Consider the following 12,616-nt stretch of genomic DNA (forward strand, 5'->3'; position numbering starts at 1 on the left):
TCAACCACGCAGGGTCTCAAAGGTGAGGACATCAGTGACATCAAAGTTATCTGGGAGTTAACATCCGTGTACGTGCCATGTTCTCACCTGGCATTTATTGTGGCATCACACTGTATAGACACTGCAGATATTTACACCCAAACTGGATTCACGCAGACAGATGGAAAAGGCTCACAAATAGCATTAAGAAACCATGCTTTTAGGCACTCAGAGGAAAGAACAAAAAGATTAACTAAAGAGGTCCTCACTCCAGAAGAGGCAGCAAGGCCCTGCAAGTAAGTAGAGTAAGCAGGTCTGTTGGAAAAAGAGAAACATTCTCCTCTGCCACACAAAATGGGAGAATGGAGAAGAAGAAGAAAAAGTGGGGTGGGGAAGAGCTGAAGACATGGGGTACTACAAATACCTATCAATTTTCACAATGAGTATTTCCTAATTCAGCCTTCTCCAGCCCATGTTCAGTTGAAGGAAGTTTCAGAGTTCATACCTGTAATTTGGGGAGAGAGGGAGTAGGGTTACTTTTTTTTTTTTCCTTAAGCGTATTTCTTCTCTCTCAGACATATGCTGCATAATTGCAGCTACAGTGTAGATTTTATTGCTAGCATTTAGAAGAGTAAGTACTCACTGACATGCAAGATGGGAAAGGTTCCTCCCCTGGGGAACAGAACACAGAGACTGATTAAGCAACCAGTAGGTATTTAAGAACATAAGAAATATTGGCAGATCAGCGTTGCACTTCTTACTGAACAGGAGTCGGCACATGAACAGAGCTAGCCTGCCGATTTCCAGCAGGGTGTAGCATTGGTGAAGAGTAAGTCTTTAAGCTCAGTATTTTTATACACTTTTTAATAGTCAAAAGGTTAAACAGTAATCATGGCTTGCTCCTCCAGAGGCATGAATGAGGTTTTGTCAGACTGCTGAACCAAACCTGGTGGTCCATGTCCCATCCCACCTCCCTCCCAAACCCTTTTGTAGAGATTGAATAGCAGCACATAATTTGCAGTAGCCACCTGATTTCAAGAACCTATCCACAGTTAACAGAAACTAGCACAAAATATATTGACTGATTGTATTATTTTAACATTATAAAGACAAAAAGGAGCAAATGAGTTGGCCAAAGCTATGTGACAGACAAAGCCAGGTCTAGACAGCACAGGTTTGCTTTCAGTTGTATACTCAAGATCGCTGTACCACGTTGTTTCTCATTTTGGTTAATGTTATTGTGGCGATATTAAGAGCATATGCAGAAAAAAGAAAGAAATAATTAGGATTTCTGTTCTTTAAAGAGCAACAGTAGTCTCCACATGTGGAAACATTTCAAAAACAGCACAAAAGAATAAATATGTGACAAAACTGCTGAAATAACTTACGTAAGAACTGCAGAAATACAAGCTATAACCCTTCTATCCTGTACTGATGACAAAGCAAATGCCTTTATTTTGTACAAAAAATAGAAAATATTTATATATTTTAAAATAATTTGTCAGCACTATTTAGACTTTTAAAGTTACAACCATTATTTTTGAAGTGGTTAGCTATAAAGCATTTTAAAACTTTAAAAAAATGCAGCAAAATGTCATAAACAAGTTTATACAAACATACGGAGGATATTTTTCAAGTAAATCCCAACAGCTAAAGATAACTAAAATGATGCTACAACTCATTTCGGTTGTATTTGATTAGGACATCATTCTACTACCAAATAAGCTTAATGAAAACTGTTTCTAGAAGTTTACTGACATTACACATGCACACATGCAGAGATTGAATCTGAGACACTGTTGAATCAGAGAAGAAAAATAAAAATCTAACTATGAGCGTATCTATCATACAGTTGTATCAATTCTTTTCAAAGCAGTCTTGTCCTCCAAACTGTCAACACAACAAACAATAAAAATATCAACTTCTTTCTGCAGCTCAGGATAGCCTTGGGAACACCTCATTATAGCAATGAGCTGTGTTGCTAGTGGGTCACACCATGTTCTAACACAGCCCTTTAGTCTTCATCTTCATTTATGCTGCGAAGAAAAAGCAGTGGGTTTGTCTCTGAAGACACCTCCAAGAAATTTCCCTTCCCAGTAGTATCTTTTGAAAATCTGTCAGGCTCAGATACACAGTTTTCTTCTTGTTCCTGTAAAATGCAGCTTGCACTAGCCAATCCTTCAGGCTGTTCTGAAAGTCTAATTGCAGTGTACATTTGCTTTTCTAATTCTTCTATCAATTTTCCAGGAAGAGTCGGAGATTGCAGAGAAACCTTTGATTTTTCATCACTAACCTCAAACGTCGAAGTGTTTGTGCCATGCCTTAATCCATTACAGTCAATAAGTGGAGCTGTCCTCTCCTCTTGAAGCATGCCTTGTAAAGAATTTATTTTCCCACCTTCACTGGTTGAGGACTCTCGCTCATCTGAATCAGAGCCTTCTGTCTCAGATGATGAAGTACCGCTTGATTCTTCAGAGTCACTTGTCTCCGACTCAGAGGAAGGCAGCTGTTGCTTGGAAACTGTGCCAGCAGCTTTTAACATGCTCTCTTCCTCTTGTACCAGCACTGCTGCTGCTTCCAGCTCTTCTAGTTCAAATCCTAGGTGGGACTTAGCTAGTGTGGTTTTCTGCAAGGATTCAGAGAGCGCAGCCAACTTTTTTGACCTATAACAAAGAACAAGATATATTATTTAACTTTACAAACAGAACTCCCATTTGATAATGAAAACACAAACCTTAAACATTTCTACTATTCACTTGGTTTGCAAACAACTTTCTTCTTCAATTATAAGTGTAAAAGTAGATGCTATGGGGAAAAAAAAAATTCAAAAGTATTCATAATTACTATTGTTTTGGGTAACTCTTCCCACAAGGCTAGAAAATATCCTACTGAAAGTCTTCGGTGACACTTTCAGAAAAGATACTGCTTCTTTGATGTTTCAGCAGTGCACAGTAAGGGAAAACAGATTTCAGAACAAACCTTTTCAGGATTGCTGTCTTTAGCAGTGAACTCTGCAGTATGTGGCTTGCTGGATTAAGTTTATATGCAGCAAAATCATTCTGTTTTACCACCCTTCCAGATATGCCTGTTAAATGCAGATGAACCGACAGAACATAGCTGATCAGGTCCATCTCAGTGATATATTCTCCTCTTTTCACAGCTAGCTTGGTGCACCCATGATAGCAGGAGATGTTCAATACTCTGTCTGTAGATGTGCTTTACCTTTCACTTGTTAACTCAGCTGAAATGTAATTCAACAGAAGTATCAGGACCATTTAGATGAACACCTCTAATAAAGCAGGCATGCTATGTCAGCTTCAAATCTTTGGTACAGCCATATTCATTTCCTCAAGTGTTTTGAAGTCAGCACATGCTCTACCAGAAAAGCGCATCATGGATTTATTTATAAACAGAGAGACCAAAAAATAAGAGTGCGCCTTGAAATAGGGGGGGGGTGTGGTGTGTGCAGAGGGGAAAATGGGTATAAAATAACAAACATACATCCTGTTTCTTGTTGTAGAGTTTTGCCTCAGACTATCAATCAACTTTTCACCACTTCCTGCAACAGCAGGTCTACTATAAATCCTGCAGTAACTGACTGGGTTTCATTCCTCTGCCAAACCTGCTAACCTGCAAGGCATGACACACTGACACTGGAGCAAGTAGCTGATAATGTAATACATGACTCCTGCGAGGCAAAAGTTAAAGTGCTTGTTCTCTCAGTTGAATGATTTTAAAGATCTTTATATTCTATTTCCCAGGGGGCATAATTACTCAGTATAACATAGATGCTTCCATTTTTTTTTTTTTTCTCCTAAAGGAATTGTATTTAAAAGTGGGGGAAGGGAAATTCAATGTAGCTTCTTACATGTTTTACACAGAGACAGCGCACCATTTAAAAGCTGAACTTGGAATAAAACATACTAAACATCCTTCGTTCAACCCATAGACTAGAAGACTAAGAAATGAAGTGTTTTCCAGAAGTAACTGAAGCAATAAAGAACAATTTATATTCCTATGATTTTTAAATCTAAAGCTAAGAATTAAATCACATTATCCTAGCAGCCTCCACTATAAAAACAGGTACCAAATTTTAAAAAGCTGCTTAACACTATTCTATTTCTTTCTTTTTGGAGATATATGTCCATTTTATTTTTGTCAAGAACTTGGATTTTTCTTGAAAAGTTATGGAGGATTTGAGAAATTGCCAACCTAACTGGGAACAAAGAAAGCATTCTCCCTGCTTCATAGGTACAAAGAAAGAAAAAGAAGCCAAGTGATACATAGAAAGGTTCATGAAGCCTTGCAGGTAGGTGGCAACAGAATAACTGGCTTGCAGGGAAATCTGCTTCCTGAACACACTGGTGAGAAGCTGGTTTATATCCCGAGTCACAAGAGTTTATATCCCTTTCAGAAAGCATTCTGCTTTGCTTTTGAAACAGCCTCTTTCCTTCCTTCTAACTATACATATGTATGTGCGTGCATGTGCCCCCTTCCCCTGTGAGAGTTGTTAATAATATGAAGGTACAATCCTTTTTCCTGTCCTACTGCCTACTGTCCGCAAGAATACAACGAGCTCCAAAAGCTAAATGTGCCTTGTGACAGAGAACACTGTCTTGTACCCATTTTATATGTAGTTCCTTTCAATTTCATTGACAGCCACAAGCAACTAACTGTAGGCACAACAATTTCCTCTGGTGATACATCTTCAGCTCCAGCTACCTCAGTCTCACCTACCTGTTTTACTACTGCCTTTATAGATAGAAAATCAATTTTGAAAGTCCTCTTTGTCCTCACATCTCTTCTATCACATCTGCCACTTTGTTTCCTAATCCTATATGTATTTTTGGGCTTTTCCCTATTTCCGCTGTTCTAATTTTTCATGCATATTTTTCCTGCTGGATACTCTCAGTCCTTGAAATCACTCCCTTAAAATCCTCTCCTCCTCTTTCACTATTCTCTTATGATGCAGTTAACACATTAGATACAGAACCATGTCACATAACTGAATGGAGTATTAAGGAGACGTATGGTATCACGTACTCTTTGGCATTAATAAATACTTCACTGTGCTCCAGATTACTTAATGCCAAGTGTTAAGGAAGAAAATACACAGTGGTACAGTCATTTGACTCAACACGCATTGTGTTACTAAATTAGATATAGACTACTGACAGATAAAAAATGGCCTCTCTAAAGCAGCAAGTGTTTGGTCACTCTATACACAAATGCATTTTTATCAGTGAATTCCAAGAGAATGAATGAAAAAGCCAGTGCCTGACAGCTGCAAACATCCATCCTACTGGACAACCGTAAAACTGCAAAAGGCATTTTTAGTCTGAAAACCTTGGGTTAATTCCTTCTGCGTGATCAAAATACACTACAAAATAATGACAATAACTGATTTCATAGAACAACTGTGGCTTCAAGTTTCATGTTTAGTCCTTTTTCCCAAAAGTTTTGATAGAACTACTGAGAGAAGACATGCTTTTTATCTTTACAAAGAATTACAAGAAAAAAGTCATTGATTAAACAGCTCGCTCTTCCCTTCTAACATTAACAGCACAAATGGATACTCTGCTTGGATGAGTAAATGCCTGCAAAAGGCCAGCAATTCCATCTATCCTCTTAACCTCTTCAACTGCCTTACTTCAGCTCTCACACAGTGGTCCCATGGAGCAGTGTGATTGCCAACACCATGCACAAGGACACAACCCATGAACTACCAACCAGCACATTTCGGGAAAGGGGAAGGGGTGCAGACTCCATACAGACCTGCACAACCTTCTTTCTCTCTGCGCCACCTATGACCCAAAGATCATGTTAGGCCAACCACAATAGGAATCTTCTAATAAATCATTAAAAACCCTAGAAGATTATTTTACTATGTTTTTTTTTTAAGCTCTTAGCCACATCAGGTATTTGATATAAACAGCATGCAAAAAGTCTCTTTTCAGTTACTCAGATTTCTTAGTAGGCTAAACGTTTCTTCCCAACTTTCACTCTGGTCATCAAGTCTCTTCCAGAAAAAAAAAAAATGGACAGCCTACAGAGCTCGACATTTCAATATGAGAAACGAAATCAAAACTGTCACACTCTTGACAAATTTATACATAAAAGCAGAAAACTCCACTCTCCCAACTTTCCAAACTTCCATTAAAAGAAAAAAAAAAAAAAACAAAACAACCCAGCACTTGAAGAATAGCTTCCCCCCTCCCCCTGTGCAAGGGACTAACAGAATTACAGTTAGCTATCAGTCCATCTTGTTTAAGGCAATTATCTAATTTCAAGGAGAACTAAGTTTCAGGAGTGCATTTCACATCAGCCTTAAGAAAAGGTGGCAGCACCGCCTGGACAAAAAATAAGGCAAACAGCATAAAAATCAGAGCATGGAAATGCTTTCAGTGGGAGACCGTGGGTGTCTGAATTAATGATTTCCCCAGCTGAAAGATAAGCAACAATTCAGGAAACAAAAATGAGACACCAGAAATGAGATATCATGTATTAGAGACTTGCAGTAAACAGGTCCTGCTGTTTCCAAAATCTTTTGAGTAGTGTTTTAGAGATTAGACAGCAAATACTTTAATTTTTCAAGTATGATTAATGGAATCGCATGATTACTTTACGACATGCTCATTCAGTATGCACATTTGCAGTAATGATATCTTATTATTATGGTAATAACATTCTTACATAAACATGCATAATAGGCTTTAAAGGTGCTACACATGATAATTATTAGTTATCAAGATGTCAGTTGCTTAAGGAAAATGTTTAATTACAGGTTAAATTGATCAGATGCATGTTTTGTTTAATGTATAGCTTTGAGGAACAGATAACAACAGAGGCATCTCAGGTCTTGTCCATGTAGTCCGGAATTAAAATTTCAAGACAGAACTACTGTAACCCTTGTCTAGGCAGCAGGAGAGTTTCTCCATGTGCTAGAAGAAAAAAATCTTGTTCCATGGATCTCAAATTATAAAAGAGTAAAACTGGGGTGAAAAAAACAAAGAATCAAAGGAGATTTAGCAAATAAAGGGAGATGGGTAAAACAACTGGGGGGGGGAGAGGATTATGGCAACAGGAAAGGGAAATCATTACAAGTTACCGCAAAGCCCACCTATGGCAGCATGAAGAGAAGTGATGGTGATGGGGACTGACTGCAGCGCTAAGACACAAGCAGCAGCCCGGATGGGAGGGAAACAGGACACAATTTCTCCAGTTAAAGACTAATGCTCCTACAAGCTCCGGTTCTACCTTCTGTTCCAAGGAGTAAAGAGGGCACTAGGATCTGATGAATCAAGACAGCTCTTATCTCCAGAACACATAGCTATGAGAAAAACGTCTCAAAGAAGACATACATTAGGGATTTGATTGTTTCCAAGGAAGATTTAACATAAGCTGGAAGGAAAGACAAAATTCAACCTAGCCACAGAAAGTAAAAAACAAATGCAGGACTTGGGGGATACATCCAGCCACAAAATCCTCTACTATGCTTCTGTATAAAATGTCCATCACTCAGAAATAGCACTAACAAAAGGAAAAGGTTTAAAGAAAAAGTGTTAATGGGCCAGGCCTTTCCATCTGCCTGGTACTTCCCTTACATCCAATCCTCTTGCTTTAGCAGTTTAGTTATGTTAAAAAAAAAACCCCAAACAAGTCAAAGAGAACTTAAAAATATGAAAATCAGCATTCTGCTCCTCATTCTGTATGGCGGGTGGCACCGCATACTTGATCACGGCATGGGAGTTACATATCTAAAACACTGTACAGAGTATTTGCAAACATGGGAGTAAATAGTCAAACTGGCAGCACAGCCTTTCAAAGCAGGAGTCAGTAACATTTCACTATGGAATGAAAAGTGACTTTTCTTACACAGGCACAAGCTCTAGCTTGCTTTTGTTTTTGTAAACAATAGAAGGATTGTTTCTACTGCCTCATAAGTTTGGCTTTGCACTTCACAAACATCCACTTTTCTGAAGTACACAGTGTAAACTAGGTGTAAGACATGGCAAAACACAACAGAACTTTCTTATTATCTACCCCAGCTTAATCACAATCAAGTCAGCGTACAGTGCACAAGTGCTGTCATGACAGATTGAGCTATTCGTGCCCAAGCAGAACACAACAGCAACAAAGCATGGGAACCTGTGCATCAAAAACATTGACAACAGTTTTGGTTAGCAGCCTAGTATTTGAATGTGACCTAACTGGTCTTGGAACCAAGCTGGAACCTAACTAATCTTGGAACCAACTAAAATCTCATTACATTACGTTGTTCAAGTGTGGTTAGGGCCTATTCACTGTGTTACAACGGGAATCGGTCCTCCATGCTAGCAGTGCTCTAACTTGGCTCTACAGGGCTCACAAGCCCTGTTTTAAACATAAACCACTTTACATTAATTATCTTTAAGCCTTACAGGCAAGATAAACAAGTCTTAAAGAAACAGTAGATATTTCAAGTGCAGACATGCCTTTGCAGTGTCGTAGGTTCCACCAAATACGAAAACGGGCCTGTCTCATTGCCAAGCAGCCATCCCCTGGTAGGCCTACAATTCCTTGAGATGCATTCAAATACAAACTAGCAGCATGCTGTGCCAGTCAGCAGGGCTGACAAATATAAAAAGGGCAGTTATTTAACTTACCTCCACTCAGCAGGAGGTCAGAACACATAGGATCCAATAGTAAAGCTGTTGCATTAAGCAAAAGGCTTTCTTGTCTGCTGGATCACAAGGTATTCCCAACTGCCTTAATTTTATACATTTACTGTATGAGAAGCTACCAAGTTTAAGGAGAAAGTGTCAGTCTATATTTAAACTACGTTTCTCAACAAGGCCTGGCAAAACTCAGACTTATGAGAGAAAGTTTCATAGACACCCTCTTTCTTAGATAAAACAGATAAGATAACAAGCAATACAACCAGCCATGAGTAACTTTAAATGTGTTCCAAATTACATACCTGGCAGCATTGCTTACAATTTCCCACAATTATTCTTTTAGCCAGAAGCATCGTAAGTATTAAGACAATTCTCGAGTTAATATTAACTCAGACATCACCAGATATTATTGAAAGTAGAGCCTCAGCAGTTCAGATGCAGAGGATGTGTGAATTTAGTATCTTCAAGACTTTGAAATGTCAGTTAAACTATAAGGGATAATGAAATTTTCTGCCTTCCCAACAAGACTGGTTGAGGACAGGCTCAATAGGATGTAACTGATGTTTCTGCATGGACTGTCACTGGTGAACAAAAGGGCACCTGCAAAAGGGCCAGACTCTCCAGACCCTTCAGATCATCTTATTTTTCCCCTGCCCAGAATGGTTCTTGCTGAATTCCATCCATCACTGTCTTCCAGCCCAAGCCTTATCTGTCCAGACACAAGGGGTATGAAAAGACACTGTTCAACGTTCAGTCCCTTGATAATGTGAACATTAACTTCCCACAGAAACTCTGTCACGATCTTGATGAAAATTAATATCCCTATGGCAGTAAGTCTACTGCTTAAGCTCTCTTGAAACAGAAGGCTCAACAAGTTACAGCCAAACATGATATCAAAAGATAAGAAAGTAAGCTCGTACATGAATGACACAGCTGACAAAGCATCCAACTATTCTTACATATGCTCGAGAAGAAAATAAATTGTTCTTCAATCTAAAATTCAGATGGCAGCTTCTATCTAGTCCTGCACAGCTGCTTGAGCAACCAAACTGCTGATCTTCGGGGAAAGTCTCTCGAAGCTGATAATTGAGCTCACCCTGCTAGGCAACACTGTAAGTCACTGAAACAGCATATTCTGAGACCCAGGGGCGGAGGTTAAAGTCGGGGAGAGACACATACTCTTGAATTGCTGTAACATTAACTTAAATTTCAGGGCTTTAGACCAACAGTAGCATGCCTCCCTCAGAAAGGCAACTAACAAAAGTCAAACATCCCTCTACACTTAATTTCAAACAGCTAGAAAGAAGAAAAAAAATAATATAATGATTTAATTCTTATGATACAGAACTGAAAGACAATTTGATTTTAATAAAATATTCAAGACATGGAAGAGTCAGGTTTGATCAACCCCGACTGGTAAAACACAGAAGTGACAACGATGATGGTGCTGAATGCAAAAGCAGACTTCATTAATGTAGAAACATCTGAAGTCAACATGCACAAAAAAAAAGCATAAATGGTCAAACAATGAGATTAGGTAACAAAAAAATCCTCCAGTTTAGGAAAAGGATCCTTATAAATGGACATTTAGCTGCAATAATAAGAAACTCATCACACTAAACACACCATTTGCCAACACTACTCTTTTTAGAAGTCATGGGTTACAAAAGAACATGAGCCTCAGAATCAGCCTTGAGGTAAGAGACTAAGACTCAATTACACTTTTTAGCATGCGTTTTATACGAGATGTCGTATTTCACCATTTTTTATTTCACTTTCAAGGTTATTCCTAACGAGTGCTTCAAGTTATACACTAGTCAGTGACCTCCAACCATAGTGAAATACTTTTAAAAAGCAAGCTCAGAATCAGTGAACAAAGTTCTGAAAGAAATTCATAGCAGAAAGCCCATAGTCTTGGTAAATGTTAACACATAGTGACAACCACTTTGCCTATCTGTACACACTGTTGTATTACAAACAATGACAACGAACCTAACTACACTGTTTTTATTGCAAAGTACCTTATACACGCTTTTACCCCAAGTTCCCACAAGCTTAGGGAAACTATGCACAGATTTTATTTCATCCAGCTCTGGGAACACAACTATTCTCTACAGTGAAACATGGCTAAAACTTACAAAGCATAACAATACTACCATGAAGTTTAAGGCATGAAGTGGAAAAGAAAATACACACAGCACCTGAACCACGGGAAACCCTTTAATGGAAACAAAAGGCCCCCACTCAGAAGAACACAGATAATACTATTTTATACTTGCACCACGCACAGAAAATACCATAGGTTCCTAATGAACAGAAAAGTCTAAAACCTATTTTACATCTCTTTTCAAATATGGCACCTCTATCCACAAAATTCCTTATTGTATCAGTTAAGCAGAAAGATGAATATTCAACATTTACTAAATAACTTTCCAGCATTTATTAGCTGGTTAGCTCATCATAACCCTACCTGGCTTACAACATCTGGAAGAATCACAGAATAGGTAGTACAATTAACAGTCAGCGAGATAAACACAAACGGCACCATTCAACAGTTTCACATACTTAGTTTATTATACATTTTTATAGTAAGAGGCAGAGCCAATAAATAATTCCACTAAAATCTCATTAGCTCTGATCAATGAGTACAGAAGATAATATAAAAACAAAGCTGAATTTGGCGTGTTAGTGAAGGCGAAACAGGACCATTTTCTTCAGGACTCAGGTAAAAATTGACCTAAACTTTAACTAATCTTCTATATTATCTGCAGCAAAAGAAAGACGGATGAGTGTAAACACAACAGAAATAACGCAACATTCGTCACATGATTTAGTACTAGATTAACCACTGTCTTCATAGGAAAAAACCAAACCATCTCCACAACACAGCACTAAAGAGTGCTTAATTTCTACGTTTCCTTATGAAAAGGCAGCTGCTAAAATAAAATGTGCTCAGTCTATTCAAGATATTTTATGCAATTGCAGGAAAGAACTCATTCTTTCCATTTCTCAAGAGGATGGATTCTGATTTTTAGCCTAAATAACTTAGGTTTACACAGTTATACCGTCCATGTCTATACTTATTGTTAATTATTTCTTTTCTGACAACTCCTGGAAACACCAGGCAACTTCAATCAAATTTAAGAGCAACTAGAGCTTAAAGAAGATCTTTAAATTCCTACTTATTTCATGAAAATAAGCAGAGGTATAAATAACGACCCTCATGAGAAAAGGCTGGCAGAACACAGCCATCGTGTATTGGTTTGGTAGGAGGCCATGGCATGCACATACCAACCAGCTGATCGGTGCTAAGACCAGCTACTGCACATGCTGCCTCTTGCCTGGTGGAGGTGTCAAAGGATGTGGCAAAGAGATTAGGGCACAAGGCTTGGGTTTGTAGGAAGTTTAGAGAATTTTTTTTTTTCTTCCCTCCCTTGTAGACATCAAACAAATTGGAGACTGGAAAAGCATTCACTGCACACCAAATCCTTATCTTAAATATAGGAAAACCACACTATAAAAAAGGGATCTGGAAAATACATCTCCCTGTAAGCAAGATGCCACCACTTTAAATTGACAGGATTAGAATAGCACAAATCCAGCATAAAGAGACTACTTTTGACAAGAGAAACCCACCACTTATTTTCAGGTGACAGAAAGCAGTGCTGCACCGTAAACAGTGGCTGATGTGGAAGAATCCAGTGGGTTTAAGGGGAACATAAAATGGTTTCATCTTTAAATTCTGGCTTTCAAAGGGCATTACATGAATTCTGAAACTACGAGAGTGATATACTTACACTGCAATCCAGCTTGCAGTCTTGTAAACATGAACTGCTATCTACATAGCTTAAAGTATTAGTTTGTTAACTATAAATCAAATATAAAACATAGCACCATCATTTCAATTTAAGTGACTTCTTTTATGTTAGTAAGTCTGAATATTTCAAGTGGCTTTCCCTCCATATTTATTCTGAAATTCC

The 12,616-nt window shown here is 38.3% G+C and overlaps 1 protein-coding gene across 3 annotated transcripts in view; it reads right to left on the reverse strand.

Moving 5' to 3' along the window:
• Window positions 1-1,052: 1,052 nt before the first annotated feature.
• Window positions 1,053-12,616, reverse strand: part of SHQ1 (SHQ1, H/ACA ribonucleoprotein assembly factor) — a 55,234-nt gene continuing 43,670 nt past the window's right edge. For all 3 annotated transcript variants that reach the window (XM_052778262.1, XM_052778263.1, XM_052778264.1), the window contains exon 12: window positions 1,053-2,642. In XM_052778262.1, the coding sequence (XP_052634222.1) occupies window positions 1,994-2,642 (649 nt within the window). In that variant the 3' untranslated portion in view covers window positions 1,053-1,993. The remainder of the gene's footprint in view (window positions 2,643-12,616) is intronic.

This window comes from Harpia harpyja, chromosome Z (assembly GCF_026419915.1).
Source record: "Harpia harpyja isolate bHarHar1 chromosome Z, bHarHar1 primary haplotype, whole genome shotgun sequence".
NCBI classification, from domain to species: Eukaryota; Metazoa; Chordata; class Aves; order Accipitriformes; family Accipitridae; genus Harpia; species Harpia harpyja.